This window comes from Leptinotarsa decemlineata, unplaced genomic scaffold, assembly GCF_025532065.1.
Source record: "Leptinotarsa decemlineata unplaced genomic scaffold, Ldec_3_MD MMD2_P_RNA_scaffold_2, whole genome shotgun sequence".
Lineage (NCBI taxonomy): Eukaryota > Metazoa > Arthropoda > Insecta > Coleoptera > Chrysomelidae > Leptinotarsa > Leptinotarsa decemlineata.
In genome coordinates, this window is record NW_027412529.1 from 7643418 (window position 1) to 7670798 (window position 27381).

Consider the following 27381-nt stretch of genomic DNA (forward strand, 5'->3'; position numbering starts at 1 on the left):
GGAAAACCACACTAAATACTGATTTGCTAATCAGGCTACAGCATAAAAACATTGATCCAAGGGATGCGGTGGTTTTTTTTGGTAAAGTTTCATAAATGATAAAGGCTTTTGTGGCCGAGGTTTTCAGTGTCACTAACTTCATTTTTTATTTCTCATGATTGGATGTTTCGACCGCGTGAAGCTCTCACGGGAATCAAATCAAATTAAAGGAGAAGGAAATCCACAACGAATTGCCATTCTTAGACGTTTTGGTGAAGAGGACCGACACTAAGTGGGAAACATCTGTATACCGAAAACCCACTCATACGGGACAGTATCTGAACCACGAATCCAACCACCATCAATCGACTAAAAGAGGAATCATCGAGACTCTATTAGACCGTGCTTTTGAGCTTTGTTATGAGAAGGAAGGTCTCGAGAAGGAACTAGACATCATCAAAAATGATCTTCAACTCAACGGAATGGCTACTCCAAAGCGATGGTAGAAAAGACTTTGGCTAGAAGACAGCAGGAGCCTCGCAAGGAAGAGAAGCCGTCACAACCAGTGCTTGCACTTCCCTACATCAGAGGATTATCGGAGAGGATAAGAAGAATTGGTTCCACGTACAACATCAGAACCTGCTTCAGATCCGGTAACACTATCCGTAGCAGCCTCACGAAAACCAGGCCACCAAACGCGGACTGCGATTCCAAGAATTGCATTTACCGGATACCCTGTGAGTGCGGAAAATCCTATATTGGTGAAACTAAGAGGCCATTGAATGTTCGCATTGCCAAGCATAAGAAACATACACAGTGGGGGGAAACCAGCAAATCAGGAATAGCAGACCATGTTTGGACCCATCAACACAACATCGAGTGGTCCCAAGCTGAGATCTAGCACAGAGAGGAACATTGGTTTAGGAGAAAATTCAAGGAAGCCGCATACATGTTGTGCAACAACGTATTCAGCCAAGCCAGCGTAGAAATACGCAACATATGGAAACCCATCATCAAGCGAAAAATGGCCAACTCCCGCCAAAAGGGTCATCTCCCCCGGAACCAGTGAAGCGGAAAATAATAATAATAATAATAATAATATTTATTAACTTCTCTCGTTAAAAAGTATAAAATTTCTTTCACAAAATAGTACACAGTAACAAGGAAGACGTCCATAGTGTGTAAAACACAATAAACATAATACAATACAAATTAAAAAAAATGGAGTGTAAAACATATTAAATATAAAACAATACAAATTTAAAAACATTTACCGTCTAACATACAAATGGGGTGTAAAACATAATAAATATATTACAATACAAATTTATAACATTTATAGTCAACATACATATGAGAGGGTAAATTGTTTACTAATAGCTGCCCGTCTAGAGTGAAGAATTATTGGTTTGCAAAATGGAAAGCGGGGATAAGTGAAAGTACTCAAACGACCTATAAATAGTCATCTCTTGGAGGAATCAGTCCAGTAATCACCCGCAGACGATTGTAGATACTAACAATCGAAACGTCGTGAACTAACGTGACTTGGAATCTCTCCACTTTTTATTTTCTTTTTTATTTCTTTATTTTTATTAATTCGATTGTTCTATTTTCACTTGTATTTTATTTCACTATCATTTCATTACAGGTTCATTTTGGTTGATATAATTGTTATTTTCAGCTATTCATTTTCAATTCTTCTTTTTTAGTTGTTTCAGGGATTTCGAATCATTTTATATAGTAGACAATGCAAGTCCGAACTAGTGAAATTCATCATGAAACATTGTCAATCACCTTCAAACAAATCAATTTTATTTCTTTGAGACAATATAAAATTGTATAAGAACAGTCAGGTAAATAAGATGCAATGAAATATATAGGTACGTATGTACAGCACAGAGTCAGGTATATAATATAGTATATACAAGTGTAAGTGAATATAAATTATCACACATAAGATGACTAATCAGGTATAAGGTTGGTTAGTTGTTTGAAAGTAGTCATTCATGGAGTATAAACATTTTTCAACTAAATAGAGTTTCAAATATTTCTTGAATGTATTTTCACGTTCCAGACCTTTGAGGGTATCAGGTAATTTATTGAAAATTTTCACTCCGATTCTACTTGGAGCTTTATAATATGTAACATTGACCCTGGACAGTGGGAGTCGCAGATCATTGTTACGATGGGTGTTATAAGAGTGGAAATCTCCATTGCATAAAAAAGAATGCTTATTTTTGAAAACGAATACACAAATTTCCAACACATACAGACCCTTACATGTGAGATTGTTGTAATTTTCGAAGAGATTCCGACATGAGTAGTCACTTTTGACACCAGCTATATATCTTCTGATTTTTTTTTTGAGAAATAAAAACTTTCTGCGAGTGAGAAGGGTCTCCCCACAAACACGTTCCATACCTGAGCCGGCCTTCCACTTGAGCATAATATAAATTTATCAGTTGCTGTAGAGTCAATACGTGTTTAAGATTTCCAAACAAATAGTAGATCAATGAGAGCTTACAGCACAAAAACTGACAGTGTTCTTTCCAGTCCAAGCGGGAATCAATGAAAATACCGAGAAATTTACAGTCTTCATGGACGGATAACTGGGTGTTATTCAGGAATATATCTAAATTTTCATGTTCCTTCTTTGTTGGATGGAAAAGTATTAAATTTGTTTTTTCAACGTTAAAATACAGACGAATTTCATTAAACCAAGCAACTAGTTGTTTCAAGGTAGATTAACAAGTTTCTTTTAAGGTATCGAGACTTTTGTTAAATATAAGTAAAGAGGTATCATCAGCATAAATTGTAAGTCCTACGTTTGGAAACAATTTCGTTATTTCATTATTATATAAAATGAAGAGAACTGGGCCTAAGACAGAGCCCTGCGGGACAACCATATCAATTCGAACCTCAGAAGATTCGATGTCCTGAAGCGAGTAGTTACTAAAATATTTAAAACTGACAAACTGTGAACGGTATTTAATGAAAGACTCAAAATCCAACTGAGACAAACACCTCTAATACCATAATTGTATAACTTCGATATGAGAATATCATGATCAACACAGTTGGAAGCTCGACTCAGGTCACAGAAAATCGCGTAAGGAATCTCTCTTCGATAAATGCGGTCTAGTAGATCGTTAATATAGTGATTAATAGCAGTTGTAGTTGATTTTTCTCTTCGAAAACCGTGTTGGCTGCTAATTAAAATGTTAAATTCTTTCAAAAAGGCAATGACTCTTTCTAAGTAACAATATTCGAAAACTTTTGAGAAGCTGCTGGAAATTGTTATAGGTCTATAATTTTCCAAGTTCTCTGGGCATTTTTTTATATAAAAGTATAACTCTCCCGATTTTGAGATCAGAAGGAAATTTGCTGGTTTTGAAAGAGAAATTCACCGAAAATGTTAAAGGCTCAATCACAATGCTAACAATTTTTCTCAAAATGAATACAGGAACTTCATCGGGCCCTGACGAATATTTATTTTTGAGCTTGTTCCTCAATAAAACTAGCAGTTCATTCGGCAAGTACGGCATTACGTTAGTTATATTAGGAACAGTTTATTTCTGAGTTCAAATGGAGCATTTTTGATTTTTTTTTTTGAAAAGGTTGGATACAATGTCCGGATCTTCCACTCTCTCATGATTGTGACAAATTGTGATAATTTTTTGTTTATTTTCATGTCTTTTATTCAATTCAGATATTACTTTCCAGGCAGTTATACCAAGATTGTCAGAATCAGTGATATTGTTTTGATGATAAAGTTTTTTTTTCCGCTCTAAAAGCAGAAAATGACGTTTTTTTTTTGATTCTCTATAGACATCTGCTAACTCGGAATACTTATTTTTCAATATGAAGAGGTCTTTAAGATTAGTACTGGATGATTTCACGTCATTATCGACCCATTTTTATCATGCGTTTTACAACACACCCGCCGTAACGGAAAATTGACATCTTCCAATCGAGGAAGACCTCTATGAGCAATTAGATGGCATGGTAATGAGAATAAACCTTTTCCTAGACTACTGGAGGGTTCAACACTTCAGCATCAGGTTTACCATGGAGACTGAACAGGACCAGAGGCATCGAACGATGTGGTGTTAGACTAGGGTTAGTCTAACACCACATCGTGGATACAAAGTGTAACAAAAACCTTTGCATACGGGTAAGTACCTGCTCGCACTATCAAACCACTATCCTAGTCAAAAGAGCATCTAGCGGAATAACTGGAATAGTTTCAAGTGACATTGAGATCGAATGAATACAGTGTACCAAAGATGAACAAAGCCATGAAACTGAAGATGTCCACGAGGGGGGAGGCTCAGAAGGTTGCATGTGTTTATCTACCATATATCCCTAGGGTCACAGACAGAATTGTAAAACTTTTCGAGAAACAGAACAAGAAGATACAACAAAGCCTAAGGTTGACTAAAGACAAAAGAAACCCACTATCACCAGCAGGGGTATATCACATATCGTGCACAAGATCCATGGGTACAAGGTTGAAGGGAAGTGCAAGAAACTGCAGACCATGCCAAACGGAGTGCGGGACACTCACTCAGTGATGGAACCCAGAAGGTTTTTGTTTGGGAACACGAAACTCATTGCCTCCAACCAAGGATACCATAGCCGAGTGGTACGTGACGCAATATAGATCCACAAACAGAAAAATAGAGGAAGAAGAAACTGTGAACCTCAAGCGAATATGAAATCCCATTCTAAGAAGTTCAAGAATAAGAAACATCATGACGGCAGGTAAAAAACGGTCGACGAATGTTATTAACAATTTACCCAATACAGGTACAAGTAATTAGCACACCAAACTACTTGAATCAATATAAATATGCTTTGAGCAGTCCCGCCAGAAAACATCAGGAAGGAATTCCAGAAACCGACGACCTCATAACCCGAAAAAAAAATAGTGATAAGAGTTCCATAATTTCATTTTCTGATAGATACGACGGATTTGATATCAAGAGAAAATAAATAAATACAGTATCGTTGATACTGCTCCTCATGCGAATTCATTAAGATCCTAAATGATGATACATTCTGATGTGTCTGCAAAACGGAAAAATTCGTCTCGACCAGGATCAAGGAGAGAACAGAATATCAAAGAGACCATTGAACAGAATGGATACTCGAAAAAGCTTGTAGAAAAGATGTTGATCAGAAGATGAGAAAAGCTCCACCAGAAAGAAGAATGAAAGCCATTATTACATAAATCTAAATCTGAAAATATAACCTTGATATTTAGAGACTTGGGCGTAATTTTTTTCATATTTCTTTTCGAATTCGAAATTTCTTTCTATAATCTCTCATAAAAATCCGAATCTATCATTTTTCGATAATGGAAATTTGAATCTTCAATATTCCATAAGAATCATTCAAATTTGTGAATATTGTAATATTGAAAAAGATCTCTTTCATGAATATTATTATATTTTCCTAGATAATTTTCCCAACCCCGTAAAGACTCGCCTGTTAGCTGATCAACTGCACGATTGAATCTCGGATCAGCATAAGCATCCTTGATGTTTAAAATTTCTCCCGTGGACGCTACGTGACCAGCGATGCCAGTTCCTAAAGGAAATCTTATCTCTCTCGAAGTATACAGTTTCAGTTCTTCGCTTTCTGAAACACAGCTATCGAACGATATTTCATCACTATTATCAACTGCATCTACCCCTACATCAAAAATGGTGGCATACAGTTCGGCGTTCTTCGAATCTACCAGGAACAGAGATGCTCTGTCTGCATCGACTAGTTTCTGAGCGAAATTCATTATCTTTATCACAAGGGAGTCAATGCTGACCATGTTCTGGAAAATTGACCTGCAAAAGGTGAAATGTATGTAAAGTGAAACTGATTAGAATTAGGGTTTTCATTGAGGGATTATGAAAACTTTAATGGGAGGATTGTACATCAAACTTTTACTTTATATACTATTTCACTTCAGAAATGTCAAAAAGTGAACCAACGGAAGTATCACTATACCACACTCTTACTTTGGAGTGTGATGAATGGATACTTTCGTTGATTTGTGTAGTGACGAATATTTATATCGAATGCTCATATCGAGAATTCTCCAATGTTTTCCCAAATAATGCATTATACAGCAGTATTCAGGGCAATTTGGCAATCAGCTAACAGCTAATAACAGAGACTCTGAGCTCAAAAAATCGCTAATCGAATGTACGTAGCCCCTGAAATTTAAACATTCACCTATGCTACTATATCAATCCATCTTACTTCACAACAGCAAGAAGAAAATCGTTCAGGGTTTTTTGTTGATTCATATTGAGGTATAGTTGAGCGTAATGTAGTCCTATTCCACCCCACACCAAATAACTGGAGGCGATTTCTTCATCTTCCTCATGGAACGGGCCTCCACTTTCCCTACGCCATAGCTCTAAAATGGCTGGTAGCTGCCCATCAGATTCTACTATTGGTTGACACTGGATATGTGCCGCATGATTCTGCAACTGAAGATATACGAGTATTATATAATAACAATAATAATAATCTTATTCACAACGTATACAGATTAGAGTACAATTAAAACAAAATATGTGAACAAAGTGGTTTGGCGATAAGAGCAGCGCTCTTGTTTTGCAAGAAGTTATAAAGAATATGTAAGTACATAAATATTTGTATAAAAGTAAGTATGGCCTTCATGGAGTAGAAACCACAAAACATTTTACTAAATTTTGTGAATTTGGTGTTATAGTTGAGCAAATTATATTTCGGCTTGAGATAAAAAGTAAGAAAAATAGATGAAATCATAGACAAATATTACACGTTCTATAAGAATAAAATATTAATGTACAAATAGATAAAATCTTAGGCAATATGGATAAGATTATGCTACTTACAATACAGTATGATACAACTTTGGGATTAATTTGACTAAGACTAGCTTATTTCACTCTAACGGATTTTTTTTAAATTGTCTACCGTTTTCGAGAATGTGTTTTCTTATTTGTTTTTTGAATATTGGTTTGGAATAAGAATTTTTTATTTTGTGAGGTACGGTGTTATATAATTTAGTTGTCATGAAATTGACTTTTTAACAGTAGGATATGTTAGTTCGTCGCGTTTTCGTGTGTTATAGTCGTGGTTTCGTAATGATGCTTTATTTTTGCTGAAATTATACTTCACGTTTGTACAATAGTAATATAATTGTCCCATACCCATAACTTCACACTCTTTATACAGGAGATCTGACGAGAAACGTGAATTTCTAGACATGATCAACTTCATGAATCTCCTTTGTAATACCTCTAACGGATTGAGGTGTAAACGCAGAGCTGATCCCCATGCTGTTTTACCATATCTCAAATGGCTCTCTACTATAGGGAACTATATAATTGATAAAGTTCTTTGTGAGGTAAGTAATTTTTCAAGGAACGGAAGTTGTGAAGCATTGTTTGCAGTTTTTTCATTGTATATTTTATATGAGAGTCCCACCTTAAGTTTCTATCTATGTAGACGCCCAAGTATTTGATTTCTCTCAGAGAATCTATTTTCATTCTTTTTCCTTGTTCGCCGACATCAAGAGTTTCAAATGGACAATCATTGAATAGATTGCAGCTAAAAGAAAAAAAATTAGTTTTTTCCAGATTCACTGTCAGGGGCCTTTGGTCAAACCATTTTTTGAGCAAGTGGAAATCTGTTTCTACGTTACTTTTCAAATCAAGCCAAGTGTCTGCCTCATAGAATATCACAGTATCGTCTGCGTATCCAATTATTTTCCCAACGCTGTCCAAATTGAATAATTCATTTATATATTTCATTTAAATATTATTGAATAGTTGCACAAAGATTCTATATGAAAGGTAGAACTGAAACATGTAACAACTTCAAACCTTTTTAATAAACCAGATCTTATAATACTCCTACAGGCGCTTCATCCATCAATCAAGTTATTTGTGTCGAACTTGGTGAAATGTGCGTCGAGAAAAATGTTGCAGTTCTGGTGTGAGAAAGTAGTGTTTTTGTTGGACCGGTCTATAAAAAAACTATCAAATATTCTATAATGAACTCAAGAATTACTTGTCTTCAATAATTACACATAATTTTGTAAATTTCAGAATATGTTAATGGGCTACGAGAAGGATCACAATACACTTGGAGCTGTAAAATTTACCCCTTCAATTACTAGCATGTGCAGATTGGTCATCAAGTTTGAATTTGAATATCGCCCAGTGGCGTAGCGTAGTGGGAGCGGAGGGGGCAGACCGCCCCGAGCGTCACTTTTTGTGGGGCGGTAAAATTTCACAGTGAATAATAAAATATTTTTTGTAAATATTTGAACCATTTCATATTTTGACGCAAATATAAATTCGAACCGATTGAAAAGAGCACGAAATTATTCATTACTTGTTCCGTGACGAATTCGGGGAATCCCCTTTCTTTGAATGATATTTTGTAGCGATGTAGCGAATGGTAACACTATCTATTTCTATATTGACTTCGGGGATTTCCCCTATTCTATTTCGTGCTTGTATTGTTTATGACTTATAATCAGCGAGAATGACTTATATCACATATATTTATCAAGTTCAATATACGTCTCTTTGAAAAAGTACGTGAAGCTCTGAAAATTCAAACAACACTAAATATAATCTAGACGACGCTTCTGTTAAAATTAACGAGCAGGATTTCAAGTTGGAACAACAGGCAATGAAAATAAATTAATTAATATAGACTCACTTGAATTATTGAAGTTTATCGTAAAATATTAACTGGAAGATACTTTGCCCAATATTTTATTTATATTTTTTACAGTTGCCATCAGAAATGCTAGCTGTGAGAGAAGTTTTTCGAAATTGAAATTCATTAAAAATTATTCAACGTAGACGATGAGTACTCTAAAACTAACAAATTTGGCTATCTTGTCTATTGAACAAGAGGTGTGTAATGCTATAGACATTGATGGTGCAATGCAACATTTTGCTCTTAAAAAAAGTAGACGAATACATTTAAAATTAAAACCGGAGGTTTTGTTTTTAACTCTGACAAGTACCTATTTATATTATTTTCCAAAAAGATATGAATATTACTTAATCAAAAATTGATTTTCATTTTATATTCAATTTGCCTATTATTCAATCATGTCGATTGAATAATACCTGTTATATCAATTTTTGTATATTAGTGAACGTGATTGTAAAACAAATGTTCAAAAACCATAATGATTACATTCAACCTGACTCACAGTTAAACGGTATTTACCTGGTAGGTCAAAAAATATCATAGATACTCGGTTAAGAATAAAACATCTTCAATTTCAAAACAAGGTCATAAAAATTGCTCCAATAAGACATAGTTTTTCAGTATATATCCAAAATAGTTACAAACAAATCATTTTGTCAAAATTTGTTTCAAATGGACCATCAGCTTCATATTTGCTATCATAATATTTTAGAATATCCAAAAATTTCGCAAATATGGTTTTACGAAGGCATATACAATACCTAAAGATGGGTATAAAACAATGCATCATGCTATATGATGGAATTGACCGATACTTGATGAAAATCTATTACTAACGTATTCGAAAAACACTTCAGTGTGAAATTGTCACCGAACAGTTTTACAAAAACGCAACATGTGTTTCGTCATACAATGGCTTCTTCGGGCGTGTCTCACAATAAAGTATTTTTGAATACATTAATGCATCAAACTGCTAACGTTTTTCACGAATGACATCCAGAAAAACAAATTCACTTGTTAGCGGTCAGTATTATTTCAAACATTTCAAGCATATCAGATCACAACATCATTTTATGAATAAAAACTTCTATGAAGCTGAGAAAAATAAGTAACTCGCATAAAAGTCAAAATTCGTTTTTGTATTTCAATCTAGAGACTTTGATTCGAGATGCGATTTTATTGTAGATCCAAAATGAAATAGAATAGCTGAATATTTCGAATTTTGGAAGGAATTCCAAAAATCCACGGAATACCTTTCAAAATTACAAAAGCCACAGCCTTTCAACCTGGAAAAAAGAGACACTGAAAACCTCGGTGGCGAAAGCCTCAACTATTTTGTCATATTGTATCACATTACTGGAGTTTTTTCCCCAACACCAAATCGTTATTTTAACACGTGTTCGATCACCAAATGATCATCTTCAACAGAAAGAGAAAGAAAGTTTGATCCTCGTTTTGAAGATGATCACTTGTTGATCAAAACGTGTCGAGGTGTTGAACTAACGATTTGGTGTTGGGAAAAAACTCCAGTAATATTCATTACTACACAAAAGGTTCCAAACAGTGCCTCACATATTGTATCATTCCTGAATTTTGTTGTCGATAACGTATGTCAATAATCACTTACTCGAACTTTATGGAAAATTGATTGCATTTACAACGTGACGTTTGGGAACATCCCAATTTATGTTTTCCTCGAGTTTTGGAGCGTCTCCTTGAACAAATAGTGTCACATCGAATATTTATATTTGTTGCATTTGTCATTGGCCAATATACGTTACTGAGAGTCCACATCACCGGCAAAAAAAGAAGAAGTAGAGATGTCAATTTTAAATTTGAAATAACCGTCAGTTAAAAAGTTTCTTGATGTAATTAACATTGTTTGCATACTTAAAAATAAGAATTATATACTGTTGTTTCGACTTATAAGTTGGGATTTCAAGATCAAAAATTGATGATGTCAGAAAGCTTTGACTACTTCAATGCACCTCAGTTTTTTGATTTCACTAAAACAGCAATGGATCAAGAAAATGAGCATGGTGATGACTATTTTGGTAAGAAGTAACTGAATCAGTTATATTATTGTTTTCCATATGTAACTGGTTTTGTAGATTTGGATCATGAGAATTCAGTAGACCCTCTAGGAGATGGAAACCACTTGAAGGATACATCAGTAACAAGTGAGATATTGTTGAATAATTTATTTTGTTGTTTTCATAACTTATGGATTTGAGTCCAGTTTTTTCAACAGCAAATGTTGCAAAATATAGATTTCTATTCTTCACTCCAAAACATGCAATTCTTCCAAAAGATGACCATATGCCGTATATTTGTTGATATGTCTATAAACTATGAAACATCATAGTAATGATTCGCCCAATACATAATTTTATTTGTCCAATTCATGGCAAAAGGTGAATCATATTCTCTTGTAAGATCATTCTCTGTTTAGAACAGTGTGTTTCAATACAATTGATCACAGTTACTTAGCGGTTATCAATTGACAGGTACAAATTTGTCTTATATCTGAATATTTTGGAGCTATTCTAGTATGCAAACTGTTATCTAATGTTCATTTCAGTGGGAAAGGTAAATATGTAATGAAAATGAACAAGGTACAATGCAAAATATAGATAAGTTGGTTGCATGCAACCTAATTGCTATATTTACCCCAATAAAAAAGAAAGAATGAGTCATATTCAGTGATGGTTTCATTTTCATAATTTTTTTGTCTCTCTTATTTACAAAATGTAGATCTTCAGTGGTTCAAGTGATATCAAAATAGTTTTTGTAGTACTTCCTTTTTTACAAAAAAATAATCTCAGTTTTGGAATTTCAAATGGAACACTATGTATTCATACATGTTTGGATTCAGTAGTTCATTTTACACACAAATATCATGTTTTGCTGGGAAAATACTGTGAAGTACTTGAAATTGTTAAGGCAACTAAGTATGATCATTGAAAAATTTGTGATTTGCTTTCTTGTGATAAACTTCGAACCATCAAAATTCCACATTGATAACAGGACAAACAAAGTAGTCGTAGGCAACTGTCAGATATGTAAATTCTACATATTAAAATCTTCAAGATAAATCATAATATATATTTCAGATATATTTTTTCCCAGCATTGTGAGATTAACTACACAGTTTTCTTTATATTCATCACCATATCTCATGCACTATTATCACTAACAGTTTGTTCCACATCTCTCTTACAGCATGATTTTGCTAAATGCGGCAATAATATTACCTACTTATGAAACCTCAAACGACTTTTGTTAAGTTGTATTAGTTATAATATGGTGGTAATCGTAATGCCAGACGTCCATATTCATGAATAATGTGACTGATTATGTACGCTTTATTTTTATCATATCGTTAACGTAGATGATATTCTCGATATGTGAGCATCATTTGGGAAGTCAATTTTTTTTCAGACAATCGATCTTCTAATCTTTTTTCCATTTAGTTCTAGATGATTTATTTATGATTTTCAAATGATAGGGTGCATTATCTAGGATAATCACCAAGTAAGACTCAGATATTTTTCCTCTAATCTCTTTTTGTGTTCATGTAAGTTGGTAATCTGCAAATTTGGACTCACTTGAAGAAAATACCTCTGCACAAAGGTGCAGAGTGTTGTGTGTTGCTAAATAGATTTGGCCTCTTATCCTTAGAAAACAGAAGAACATATTATGCCTGTATCTTCATATATAAATTAATTAATAATCTGGTTGACTGCCCAAAATCGTTATCTCAACTAGGTTTTCACATACCGAGACGAAGTAGTAGAAATGAAATATTTTTCTGTTTGCCTGTAAAATTCATAATAGTTTCTATTCAGAATGTGATATTTTTATCACATTTGGACGCTTCAAGTATATAATTTGTAACAAACTATTTTTTATGCAAGTCGAACTACAATATAATTACAACCCATAAGTAATATACTGTGATTCAACTCTCTGCACACTGCCAATTCTATCAGAATTCTACAGTATATGCTTTTTTTTTTATTATTATATGAACGTATCACTGTTTGTATAATATACTATTACTCTGCTGATTTTATATGCTATTCGTTATATTCTATTGTACTCATACTTAGTCATAGTTGTGAACTTAATTTTATTTGTCTTGTAATTGGGATTACTCCTGTTAGACAATAAACCTATTTTATTTTTTTAAATAATATTGTTAGAAAATGAATATTTCAAAATGAAATTTTGAACCATTCATCTCTCCCGTACCTACACAGTAGGTTCTGGTAAATGCCTGCCAGAAAACAACTACTTTCCCGGCTAATACCACGCTGGACAATGAATTATATCTGACAGACGGAAAGAGTAGGTGATCTACTTGACTGATCTCAACATGGTCCTGTTACTGGATGAACAAGAAACATATGCAAAACTAACATCTGTGAGTTATTCAGTATAAATATCTGTTGTACATAATTCAGTGTCAATTGTGGTATTAACCAAAGAAGTAGTTGTTTTTCGACAAGCATTTACCAGAAACTTCTGCGTAGGTACGTTAGGAGAGATGTATGTTTCTAGATTTTATTTTGAAATGTTTATTTTTTTATATGTAGGTATATGTATCTCTTCTCGATACAGTCTTCAAACTGATTTTGATTTGTTACCAGGCATTTTCTGACCCAAAACCTTTCTGTTATCTTCCTTCTTGAACTGAAATAATATGTTTCTCATTATTTTGTATAGAAGTGTACCAATGTACTATTTTTTCGAATTTCACTTCAAGAAGGATGTTGTCGTGTTGTATTGGGAATTTTGAGTTTGTGTTATAGATTGACCTTAGTTTTATAAGTTGAAAGTGTATCTTCGGCAATTGTACATTTTGCCTTGTTTCATTCAATATTTAATATATGTAATTTATAAAATAGTAAGTGAATAGTTTATTTCATTTTTATAAACAGTTACATTTATTTCAAATGGTGGCATTCAATATTGTTTTTTATTTTTGTCTCTAAAGTTTCATTCAAGTTTGGTTAACTTTTACATATTTATAATAATTTCTGCAAAAACTTTCCCGTTTGCAAACTTTTATCTGAAGTTGCCACAACAGTACTAACTTTGTTGATAATGCCACATTTATTCTCCACACTTTAAAAGTTATCCTTGAATATTTCATTTTCAGTTATTAGTATTGTATGTTCAACCCAAAATAATCATTTATGTTGAGTGAAGAATAATGGAAGTCTTCAAAAGAACCTTCATGATATTTGATTTTTCAGATGACGATGTTGAAAATAACAAGTATTTCAGAAGATCAATGAGTGTGAATGATTTGAATTGTTTGAAGGATGCATTGGAAAACGTGGAAACTGAAAAAAATTTAAGGTTGGTTCAAGATCTTCAAAAATAACTACCTATATAAGTCATTATTTAAGAAACATCACATATATTTTCATTTCCACATCAATGTACTTTTCAGAAAGCAATTTGTACAGACTAACGAAAATGTTTCGAAAACCAATATGAAAAAATTTGGGTCATTTTCGTCTCTAAATGAACAAGATCAGCGTTCTTCCGAAATAAAAAATCATTCTACAAGATCTATATCTAGGGTGAGTTTCTTCTATTTGTACCTCTTTATTGAATAATCTGAACTTTTATCATATTTTCAAAAAATGATAAGTAAATAATATGTTTTTCAATGCTCTCAGTGAAAAGGTACAAACTGTTATATATCAGATATTACTCATTATTACTTATGATATTCTTTTCAATTCCAACATTTTTGATAACATCCGATAAAAATCATTTGCCTTTATTAATTAGGTTTTCTCAATTGAAATCAATTATTACTAGACAATTTTTCCCAAGATATGCTTAATATTTTCTAAGACCATAATTTATGATTACATCCACCTTTTTGTGCCAATAAAAAAGATAAATTGAACGGGGTTTATTTTCAGAGAGACTAACTTTTTGGGAAAGAAAGATTTTGACTTTCTACTTCTTCATCGTTACACAAAAAAGAAAGGAAGAAAGCAATGAATTTCAAAAAATAAACTGTTTACAAAGATTTGTAAATTATGTAAAGAAGTAACTTTGAAACACAAACTGGGAAAAACAACAACAACCTCTCGAAACAACTACTTCCATATAAACATTGAATTACATGTAAAAAAGTTCTTTCAAAACAACTACTTCAATATGAACATTGAATTATATGAATATAACGTTTTCCTATACAGTTTGTACTCGAAACATTCGGTATGGAATTCAATCAGATATCATTCATAGGATTGCTACACAATATAGTATATGAAAGAGGTAAAATTTCACTCACTCGGACCACTGTCATCATTAATGACATCAGATGTTTTGGAATAAAACACTTGCCTTATTGTCTCTTTAGTACCAATCTGAATAAGATTACATGATTAGGCACTCAATTCATTCATAAAATTATGACATTATGTCTCAACAAATCGTTTAATCTACTCATGTCATCGATGAAACTCAATTTAAACATTAATCCTTTCTTTAGCTAACAGAGCCCTCTGAGGGGGCAGATGGTTGATGTTGAGTACTTTAGCTTTTGAACTTCAATAATTTCAACCAAATAATTTTTGTTCTTATGTCCCAGGAAAGCGTCAACAGACTAGCTCAACCGAAACAACATTTTTCATCAGATCAGAATTTAAATAAAAATTCATATCTGCCCATGGCTGAAGCCTTGAAGAAATTCCAAAACACAACACCGGAACGTTTCAGAACGAAACCCAAGCAAAACAGTTTCGTGAGAGGAAATGTTTCTTGCAAGTTAACAACAACCATTCCTCACACACCGAACCTGAAGACTACAACAAGGGCTCGTCCTGTTGAAGCATTGTCTCGTGAGGAGCAAGAGAAAATAGAGTTCGAAGAAGCCCAAAAGTAAGTTTCAATATTGTTTTTACTATTTTAAAACCGTAGGGATAACTGTTGTTCAATTATGAAATTTTTAATTTTTTGTTACTGTCATGGATAATAATAATTTAATGTACTAAAATACATAGGAAAATGTACAATTCAAAACAAATATCAAGATTTCAAAATTAATCCATGCTATAACATTAGTTACAGAAAATAAAATCAAGATAATCACCTGTTAAGGTTCCAAATCCAGGGGAATCTTGATCAGTAGTTTTGTATTTTATTAAAATTTCTATTACTTTTTATAGTGATAGGTGCATGATTATAAAATTTGACACAGAACTAGAGAGCACCTCTTTCTGTGTAGGACAGATGGTGATATGGAATGTTCAGTTTAAAATACATGTCTGGCACCATATAATAATAATAATAATTTTTATTATCCTGTAAGACAATCAAAAAGATACATTGTGTAGGATTAGTCAGAAAAGAGCTTAAAAGTATAACTAAAAATAAGACAATTTACTAAGAGTAATGCATTCATTGAAATTTTCATTTTATTGTTCAATCATTTCCTGAAGGGAGTAATAGGTTTTCTCTAGTAGAAAAGACTTAAGTGTAATTTTGAAGCTGAAGCTTTTTTTCAGTTCAAGTGGTAACAGATTAAATAATCTGAGCCCTATTACATTGGGGGAATTGTAAGTCAGTGCATTTTTACAATATGGCATATGAAAGTCTGTCTTGTACCTGGTATCAATAGAATACACATTTTCATTTCTTATGAAACAGTTACGGTTATCATATATAAAAACACATAATTCGAATATATACAGGCATGGCAATGTTAGTATTTCAAAATGTTTAAAAATGCTTTTACAGCTTGTATTTCTTGAGACTCCTGCTATACATCTTATAATCTTTTTCTGGGCGACAAAAACATCTTTGCATGAAGAGGAAGCTCCCCAGAAAGTAATACCATACCGAAGACGCGATTCAACTTGAGCATGATACAGCATAATCAACTGTTTCTGGTCTAAAATATTAGGAAGGTTTCTTAGAAGATAATTCATGGAGTTCAATTTTGATATAACTGTTCCACAATTAGTTTTCCAGCTGAGAAATTCATCCAAGTGTACACCTAAAAATTTCACCGTAGAGCACGGAGAAATTTCATCATCTTCAATTTTCAAGTTGAATCTGGCTATTTCATTTTGTCTAGCATGAAATCTTATCAAACGTGTTTTTTGATTATTCAAATGTAAGGCATTTTCCTTGAACCAGGTGTTTGATTTTTGCAGGATTAAGTTACCTTTGGTTTGTAGATTTTGATCTATTTTATCTGATATAACCAGTGATGTGTCATCTGCATATAGTGTAAAATGAGCATATGTGGAGATGGATTCCATATTATTTACATATAATAAAAAAAGTATAGGGCCCAACACTGATCCCTGTGGGACACCTACGTTAATATCCACATAATTGGATGTACATAACTTTCTCACATTATTATTATCATTGATGATACTGACATATTGCTTCCGTGTTGAGACAAACGTTTTCAGCCAGTGTAGTGCATTTCCTTGTATGCCAATATTATGGAGTTTTATATAAAGATTTTCGTGATCACCACAGTCGAATGCCTTACTGAGGTCACAGAAGACCCCGATAGGGCACTCGCCCCTGCTCAATTAGCAATTCAAGACGTTAGAATATAAAGAATGAATCGCATCGGTTGATGACTTTGAATTCTGAAAACCATATTGGTTTTTGGATATAATATTGTTCTCATTGAAATAAACGTTCAGTCTATTCAAATATGCATATTCAAAGATCTTAGAGAAAACAGATGGCACTGTGATTGGTCGAAAATTTGTCATGTTATTTGGATCGCCTTTTTTATATATGGGAATGACTTTTCCCGTTTTAAGAAGATTCGGAAAAATTCCTGTACAGTATAAAATATTTATCAGATATGTTATAGGTGAGATAATAGAGGCTAAAATTTTTCTTAATAGAAACCCTGGAACTTCATCAAATCCAGATGAGTAGGTGTTTTTTAATTTTGACCATAATAGCTTGTATAATTCATCTTGATTATAAGGTAGCAGTGAGAACTTATTTGAATGAGTATATTTTTCTAGTGGATTGAACAAGTTTGTGGAATTCTGCGTTTTTTTAATAATATTTAATGGGGCATTTCTGAAAAAATTATTGAAGCTATTCACAACTAAAGTTGGATCTTCAATCCATTCGGCGTTTTCATTCCTTATTGATATGTTATTGTGAACCTTTACTTTGTTTGAGAGTTCCGATATAACCTGCCATGCTGATTTTGTGGGGTTATCTGAGTTGGTGATTTTACCTTGGAAATACTTTTTTTTTATTGGTGGATTTCACTAAACTGGTGTGGATTTTTTTCTGTTGAATATAAAGTGGAGTGAAGTACATTCATAAATAAACAGTGCTGGTACTGTCAAGAGTTCCATTTTTTTTAATCCTTTGAACAAATCATCAAAATTTAATCGCATTGATGAAAGAATAATTCCTTAGCATGCCCGAACTTGAAAATTTAAAAAATTAAAGGTTCTGGCTATATTGTAGTTAGAATTCTTTATCAATATCGTCAAACCATAACAGGCCTGACTCAGCTTCTTGAAGATGAAATCAATGCGGTTTTCGAAATTCAGTGTCTCATCAATGAAAATTCCGCGAGATTCGGGGGATGAAACAAATAGTTATCTTTGGCATAACCAAAGAATACAAAGCCCATAGAAGCTCAGAAGTAGCAATTTTGTGTCACGTAAAATTTTTAGTTCTTACCCTGACCACCAGAGAGCGATGACAGTACAATGTCAGTATTTAATGTGATTACCAACAGAACTGGGTAGCAGTCTCTGACAAACCGATCGGCTTTTTAATTTAATTTAATTTTGGTGTACATCCCGACTTTAATATGATCCGGCCGACTGGTTGTCAACGACTGCTAGCCACCCAATTCTGTTGATATATTAAATACTGACATCTTATTGCCATCACCCTCTGGTGGTCAGGGTAAGTACTAAACATTTTACGTGACACAAAAATGCCACTTTCGAGCTTTTATGGACTTTGTATTCTCCGGTATAACTCAATGTAAATAGGAACTTCAAGTGTTAGATTTACTTTAAAGAAAACTGCATTGAATTTGTCAGGGTCAAGAACTAGACTAGATTTTGTAAAGCAGTTCCTTACATCATTTGAGAGATTCATCAGATCTGGAAAGGAACTCTTCATAAATGGAATTATACTATTCTCTGCATACAAGAATTATACTATCATCGTTATATAATAGCTTCTTCGGATATGTATTCAGCGTGTATAGATACGCTTGAAGAAGCCATTGTATATTCACGCCATGCCACGCTTTTTGTGAAACTGTTCGGTCAAAATGTCACAATAAAGTGGTTCTTGAATAATGCTTGCTTGAATTCTTGAGCGTTTGTGTCAAAAATCAAAAGAAATATGTTATATAAGGGTTACATCCTGAGTGCACCATATTTAATTGGTTAGACTGCATGATATTCCATAATTTCTTAATCTTTGTTGAGCAAATGACTTTGAGTATGATAATTTGATATAATAATGCTTCGCCGGATTTTATCCTAAATTATTCATAAAAAAGCAATTACCTAAATATAAAATTTTTGAAATTATGAGATTGCATGTATTTCGATCTATTGAGCTTGGTGTGCAAGGAATTTATTTTCAGACTATCTCCAGAATAACAAAACGATAATGTAGACTTGATGAATTTGTTTCACACCAAATTCTAATATTTTTGTGTAATATCTCGACAAACAAAAATTATGCTCATTAAAAAGCTTAACAATGAACACCAGTTTATATTCATTTCGATCATTCAAATAGGATTAGTGCGTTTACATTTCTGGAAATCTCCATAAAAGCTGCCATATTTTGAGAACTATTCTTTGAGAAATAAAAATGGAAATTCAACTTTGACTTCCTTGTTGAACCTACTAGAGCATTGTACAACAGAAAAAGTAACTTGAGGATCAATATAAAATATTTGTACTTTAATTATATGGTTTCTTTTTCACTGCTACTCAAATGAGTCATTGAATATTAGTGTACCTATTAGTATACTGAACTCTTTTGTGAATCATTCATTTTTTATCCAGATTCAAAATCAAAGCAAATCCTGTAAATAAGAAAATTTTGCAAGGACCCATGAAACCAACAGTTCCTGTTCAGAAGAAACCATCAACTATTCCAGAACCATTTAAACTGACAGCTCCACCAAAGAAGGTAAGATAAAATTGCAATATTTTATGTTCCTCTTCCAATTTTAAGTTGCATGAGAATTTTTTCATAAATATCAATAATATTAAATTGATGAATGTAGCTGTTACTACATGATAGATCATCATGAAAAATGATAGATAAAACTCAATGTTTTTTTTTACCACTTGTAGCAACAAAACATAAGGAGGTTTCATTTCTCATTTTTCATGATATTAATAATATTAAATTTGGTTATATTATATTGACTTTTGCTGAAAGTAGGAAATAGGAATTTACTTCAGAATCCTATGAACCCATAAAAGGGGTAATAAACTTTGTTTTTACTTTCTCAGTTTATTGAATTACTTTGAAAATTCTTTGACAGTTGTATTTTTTTTTAAATAAAAAGTAAACATTTTCACTGAGAAATATACATATAAAAAATTAGTAAGTCTTGAATCAAGCCCAATTAGCGCAAATTTGATCACTATAATAGGGCAATTCTGATCTAATATAGATGGGTTTAAAAGTAGTCAAACCTCATGTTGAATTTTCAACAAAAATCTCCTGTTTTCACCAAAAGAATAGATGATTCCCATCGATTTTTCTTCATGCCGTCTATTAATTGTTTCAGGTCCCAGAACCTCCGAAACGTAACTCTTTTGAATTCCATGCCAATCCAGTGCCGAAAGCGGTCCACGAACCACCCAAAATCAAAGCTAATCTCCGCACCAACTTTACGAATCCCCAAACGCCCACTTTCATGAAAAGATACTCAAAATTTAATGAAACTGCCAAACCTGTTCAACCCGAAGTCGAACCTAAGCAGCAGCAGGCAAAACCGAGGAATACAAAACCATTACCTTTCAGTTTCGAAATGAGAGATTTGTATGCGAAGTCGAAACGCCAGGAGTTGATTCAGAAAGTACTGGAAGAAGAGAAGAAAGCTAGAGAGTTCCATGCCCGACCTATACCAAAATCAGTTACACAGCCTCTGAAGAATAGAAGTTTGATCAGACATGGGTCTCACCCGAATCTCAATTCAAATAGTATAAATGTAAGTATTATTAAAACTAAATTATAATTTGGACAAGGTGTTTTCGATCTGGTTTGTGTCTGATTTTCAATTCAATATTTGGTACAAAGTACAATATATACAGTATATCTCAGTGAGTTGAAACAATATCAAAAATTGTCATTTAAAAAAATTGGTCAAAGTTAAGAATCATGTTTAATAATGCAGTTGTATTAATGTGGTGTTGTTTTTGGTTGAGCGGGAGCTTGAGTTTTTCAAGTTGCTGGTTGGTGGAAAAATACTTGGAACTCTAGTATTGATGCTCATTGAGTACACCATTGATAAGTATTGTCGTTAGTATATATGGAGTTGGTACTAGACTGACTAATTATGTTACACAAATTTTATTTGTGTAGAGAATGTCCTGCGGTAGTAACACCAAGAGGCAGCTTGTGATTGGCTAAAGAGTAGTTCATAGAAACCACCAAGCATGAAAAGTAGATTTATTATTTTGATTCTCTTGAAATTAAATACTCCTTTCAACATCAATAGATTCAAATACTACAAAATGATTTGAATAAATTAGCTCTCTGGTTTAAATTGAAAGGGTATATTTTTAGGAGAGATTAATTTTTGGAAAAGAGGTTTTGATTTTCTACTTCTCCTCCATCTTGATACAAAAAATGTGGAAATTTTCCGAAGGAAGGAAGGAAGCAATAAAATTCAGATATTAACTCTGTATAAAGATGTGTAGATCGTGTAAAGTGACTTTCAGGCACAAACTGGAAGAAAAAACCCTCTCCAAATAGCTAGTTTCATATAAACATTGAATTACACGAAGGAAAAATACTTTCCAAACAAATACTTTTATATGAACGCCCAATTATAGGAAAAACAATTTTTCTATTCCGTTTGTATTCCAAACATTTCTAATGGAATTCAATCAGATATAATTCACAGGATTCCTACTCAATATAATTGATGAAAGAAGTGAATTTCACTTACATGGAACACTGTCATTCTCACTGATAGATAGATAGATAGATAATTTATTGGTGTTTCATACATTCATCAGTATTTACACAAGTCAATAATAATAATAATAATAATAAAGCATATGCGGTCTCGGCCTATATCCATCGACATAACGCGGCCCTAAAAGTGCTTTATTACCATTTACGGCACTCTTACGGTATTGACGAGACACCGGTGTTGCCCTACGCTCCGGGGGATATTGAATCCGTTGTGGGGAACGAGAAGTGCCGAATTTATTGGAACTATTCGTTCCCCACCCTCAGGCTCATACAAGCTAATAAGCCTGATGTAGTCCTTCTCGACCACCAGACCAAAACGATATTTGTCGTGGAGTTTTCAGCTCCTGGCGAGACGAATATCGTCAGAAAAGAGGAGGAAAAACGGATAAAATATCGAGATTTTCTCTTCGAACTCCGCAGACTCTATCCAGATCACTCTGTCAAGATGGTCGTTCTGATTATTGGAGTCCTTGGTGGAATGATGTCTTCTCTACTCTCGAATCTCAAAATCATACCGGCTTGCCGCACTAAGGCAGAAATCTTAGCCGCACAGATGCAGAAGGCTGTCATTCTTGGCTCACTGCGTTTGCTCAGGGCACATGCTTCTCGGACCCAATGATCACTTACCCCACGGTGTGAGGAGTGGTCATTGGTTGATTATGCTGGCGTGCCCTCCCGAATGTATCGAGGCTTCGGGGGATAGGGCCTGACCAGCGCACACTACGGTGAAAAAAAAATAATAATAATAATAATAATATGTACATATTATTAAAATTAGTATATGTCAGGCATCTATTAATATTTACATAAACAATAGATGCTTACAATTCATAGAACAAGTTTTTTTCTTTTTTTATAAAAAATATTTATATCTTATAAGTACATCTGAGTTATGACGACGAGCACATTTAAAAAACAAAGCAGTAAAATTTAAAATTGGGTATTTTCAAACAATGACAAATGCCTATATGGTTAAGGAACTTATATCACAGTGCAGGAATTCTTCGGTGCTGAAGAAGGCGTTTTTTATTAAAGAGAGAGAGAGAGAGAGAGAAGGAAAGGTTAGTATTTTTAATGTAATGAATGAATTTTGACATTCATCTCTGTAGCCAATATTGTCTAATATTCTAATTGCTTTCCTTTGGTGTCGGAATATTCTATCACAATCGGTTGCATGTCCCCAGGCGACAATACCATAAGAAATGATGGATTCATACAAGGAAAAATATGCCGTTTGAAGAGTTGCTTTTGAAACTTGTCTGGAGAGGTTTCTTAGTAAAAATACATTTCTCATTAGCTTTTTTGATAGTTCATTTATATGATGATCCCATTTTAACTCACTGTCAAAATGAATTCCAAAAATTTCACACTACTTTGCGAATTTGAGTAATTTTCCGTATTTCTTAGGGTGAATACCATGTTTTGGGTTTTGTTTTTATTCAGATATAATTCGTTTGCATTGAACCACCTTTCAGTTTGTGACTGTGCTTCAGAGGATAATATAATTACCTCATCTAGAGTTTTAGCATTTGTTTGGATTGTAGTATCGTCTGCATATGAAACATATGATAACGGGTTCTCCCAATATGGTAGGTCATTAATGAAAATTATAAATAGTAGAGGTCCCAAAATAGATCCTTGCGGAACACCAGTTGTAATTTTTTTTCTTGTTGATAGAGAATTGCCCACTTTCACAGTTTGAAATCGATTTTTTAAGTATGAGTTGATCAACTTTATAGTGTTGTCAGAAAAATTATATAATTTTAATTTATTCAAGAGAATTTCATGTGATACACAATCAAATGCTTTGCTTAGATCACAAAAAGTTATTTCTGAATACTCTAGTTTTTCAAAAGTTGTTATTATTTTGTTGTTAAGATCTAGTATCGCCATTTCAGTGTTTCTACCTTTTCGGAATCCATACTGGCAATCTGTGAATATGTCATAATTCTCAAAATGATGTACAATTTGTAGAGCTATACATTTTTCAAATATAGATAGACAAATAAAGATAGACATCTTGATGTTTCACCTTGAGGATGACAGTGTTCCATGTAAGTGAAATTTGCTTCTTTCATTAATTATATTGTGTAGGAATCCTGTATAAGGAATCCATATAAAAGTATTTTTTACGAAAGTATATTTCTTTCATATAATTCAATGAAAATAGTTGTTTCGAGAGGGTTTTTTTTCCAGTTTTTGCCTGAAAGTTACTTCTTTGCATTATCTACACATCTTTATATATATCTAATTTTTTAAATTGATTGCTTCCTTCCTATGTTTGGAAGATTCTTACATTTTTGTATCAAGATGGAGAAGTAGAAAGCCAAAACCTTTCTTTCCCAAAAATAGCTCTCTGGTGTTTTTCAAACAATATTCCACTCAATTTAAGTATATGTAAATATACCACCTATTGTAAAATACACAGACTGTTGACCAGAATTATTGGATAAATGATTTCACTTGTAAAAACAGACAGCTGCAAAGAGTATTTCAAACTCTCAGTCGCACTTCACATAGAGGAGAGTGTAACCGCTGTGAAAAGAGTGTTAGGGCTCATATTTAGAAATTGTAATGATTTCGAAAACATGGAAAGTTTTATTACTCTCTTCAACTCATTTGTTAGATCCCGTCTAGAATATGGCTATATTATCTCAATACCTATACATACTACACACATTCAATCACTTAAATCTGTCCAACGACGTTTTATAAAATATGTTTTCTATCCTAGACGGAATAGATAATAATATATTGTTGAAGCGTTATCATTTTCTATCTTTTGAAGACAGAATATCTTGTTATTCTTGTGTGTTCCAAAAAAACTGGTAAACCATATTGTCAACTCACCAAAACTACTGTTTCAACTAGAGTTTCATGTGCCAAGAATCAGTGGTAGAACTGAACATGTTTTTACTTATCAACACGGGGAAATTCCTTTTTTGCGATGTGCTATAAATTGAATCAAGTGTGTCAGAAAGTAGAGTTTTTCAACACCATTGAATATATTCAAAAAAGAGATGAAAAACATTATGTTTGAGAAGCAGCAAATACTTTGTTGAAATTTGTTTTTTTATTTCTTTTAAATATTCCATGAATGTATTACTATTACAATATGTATATATTTCCTATTTTTAACACTTTCATCCCAAAATTGTTTACTGTGTCCTGTAATTGGGTCTAGTGCCTGTTTGTACAATAAAATACTTTTTTATAAAATTTAATATAATGATATTATTCGTTGCAGAAGAGCAACGAAAACCTCCCCAAAGAGTTCAAAGCAAGACCGGCTACGGTACTTACTAAAAATCCATTTGTACCCAAAAAATCTGATAAACCTCTTGTCGAAATCAGTGAGTTTACTTTAAACACTGACCTGAGATCAAGAGAGAGAGAAGCCTTTGAGCAACAAAAGCGTGAAAAAGAAGAAAGACTGGAGCAACACAAGCAAATGGAAGAGATGATGAGACTACAGCAGGAAGCAGAAGAGGTCGCTAGGCTGCGAAAAATGGCGGAAACAAAAGCACAACCAGTAAAAAAATACAAAGAAGTGAAAATTGAACCATCGGGTAAAGTTACTGCACCTATTTCCCCCAAGTTTTATACTGATAAAATAAGGAATAAGCATGAGAACAATAAGGAAAACACGCAGTGAATGTGAAAATGATTGAGAATTCTGAAAAGTTTATTTACTTTGAAATTCGAAAGCTTAAAAATGAGGACACTTGTTTTGAAGAAACTTTTTGTGGGTTTTTTCTTCAAAATGCATCTGCGAAAGATCCTTTATAAAATGAATTTCTATTTCAAAAGTTTAATGAACTGCCACTCCTTTTTTCAGTTTTTAAGGTATATCTAATTGTGGATAGTTGGGCAGGGACATTATTTTGGGTGTCTGCTATTGTATATTTTAAATTTTATCATATCTGTACGTTTATAAGTAGCAATAAATTGTTTTATTGAGGCGTTAATTTTCAGTGCTGTTTCCTTTCCTATCAGTGAAATTTTTCATTCATATCTCCTAACTTATTCAAATGTACAAGCAATCAAAGTCACCTCAAATTATTCCTTGAAAAATATTTTATGTATGATGTCATATTCGATAGTCTACGTCAGGGGTCTCCAAACTACGGCCCGCGGGCCAAATTCGGCCCGCCAGTGTCATCAATCCGGCCCGCGACAGCCAATGATTTACTGTCATCAATCTGGTCCGCGACAGCCAATGATTACCTAATTGTTGTTACTATTGCTGTGATAAGTTGAAGAAGAAAACACAGAATGATAATTACTCGGTTTTATTTACTTGCAAGGTAAAACTTAACGACAGAAATGATGACAAAGAAAACTTAACTTAAGTATCTAAGTTTAAGCATATTAATAACTAACAAATAATTGAAATGAATCACAGTAAAACAAAAACACTGATAAGATTCATGTAATTGTGATTTTCCACCGACAATACTTTGTAGTTATGGATCAATTTTACTTGTACCAATTATCAAAAGAGATTTAAGATGCTCATCGGTTAATTGAGATCTGTAAACATTCTTTGTGTACTTCATCTTGGAAAACTTTTTCTTACACAAGTAAGTAGTACCAAAAACAGAAAACAACCCACGAGCAAACTTATGCAAATTATCAAATTGTTCCAGTGGAAGACACTTATAAAATTCCAACAAAGATGAATTTTGATATTTGTTCTTAAGCATATTCACTGCACCGTAAATCAATAATTTCATTTGGACTTCCGGAGCCAGGGTTTCAATGTCAGAATCAAAAGGATTTTGAAAAACCTCAATTTCATTCGCAATGACATCAAAATTTATCTTCAAAGCACTCATTTCGCTTGCAAAATTAACAGGAAATTCAGTCTCTGTAGTGTTGCTGAATATTTCACATGTTTCAAAATGTGTGAAACATTTTTTATGTAATTGCGATTGAAATAGTATTATTTTCTGCCTTAAGGATTTGTTTGATATTGGTGTATAAATCAGGGAGAAGCTGTTTTTCTCCTTGCAATCTCAAATTCAGTTCGTTCATATGATTTGTCAAATCGACATAGAAGGCTAACTTCCACATCCATTCACTATTTTCTAAATCGGCAAAAGGGCGCTGCTTCTCATTTAAAAAAATTTCGATCTCTGCTCGAAATTCAAAAAAGCGCTTAAGGACTTTTCCACAACTAAGCCAGCGTACAGCAGTATGATATGGTAAATAATTTTCTTCAATCTGTTGAATAAACTCGCGGAATTGTCGGTGATTCAGCCCAGTGGATCTGATGAAGTTAACAACTTATATGACTGGTTTTAGAACTTCAGACATATCCAAACATTTTCCGCACAAGGAATGTTGATGAATGATACAATGTAAGACTAATGGTTTTGAACCACCATCATTTTCTACAGCCTTTGACACAAGTGCAACCACTCCTTTATTTTTGCCTCCATCAGTTGT

At 33.1% G+C, this 27381-nt stretch overlaps 2 protein-coding genes across 6 annotated transcripts in view; one reads left to right on the forward strand and one right to left on the reverse strand.

The window, feature by feature from the left end:
* LOC111511249 (probable 3',5'-cyclic phosphodiesterase pde-5) overlaps positions 1–27381 on the reverse strand; it is a 70106-nt gene that overhangs the window by 17785 nt on the left and 24940 nt on the right. For 4 of the 5 annotated variants that reach the window (XM_074182634.1, XM_074182642.1, XM_074182652.1 and 1 more), the window contains exons 5-6: positions 6241–6473; positions 5470–5822 (exon numbers count right to left, since the gene is read on the reverse strand). In XM_074182634.1, coding sequence (XP_074038735.1) covers positions 5470–5822; positions 6241–6473 — 586 coding nt within the window. The remainder of the gene's footprint in view (positions 1–5469; positions 5823–6240; positions 6474–27381) is intronic. The other variant, XM_074182638.1, reaches the window with a different exon arrangement.
* Positions 10532–25891, forward strand: LOC111511247 (targeting protein for Xklp2 homolog). Its single transcript, XM_074182660.1, has 8 exons — positions 10532–10760; positions 10818–10886; positions 13968–14073; positions 14168–14300; positions 15329–15618; positions 19779–19905; positions 20516–20938; positions 25178–25891. The coding sequence occupies exons 1-8, from the start codon at positions 10661–10663 to the stop codon at positions 25583–25585; spliced, it is 1656 nt and encodes a 551-aa protein (XP_074038761.1). The 5' UTR covers positions 10532–10660; the 3' UTR covers positions 25586–25891.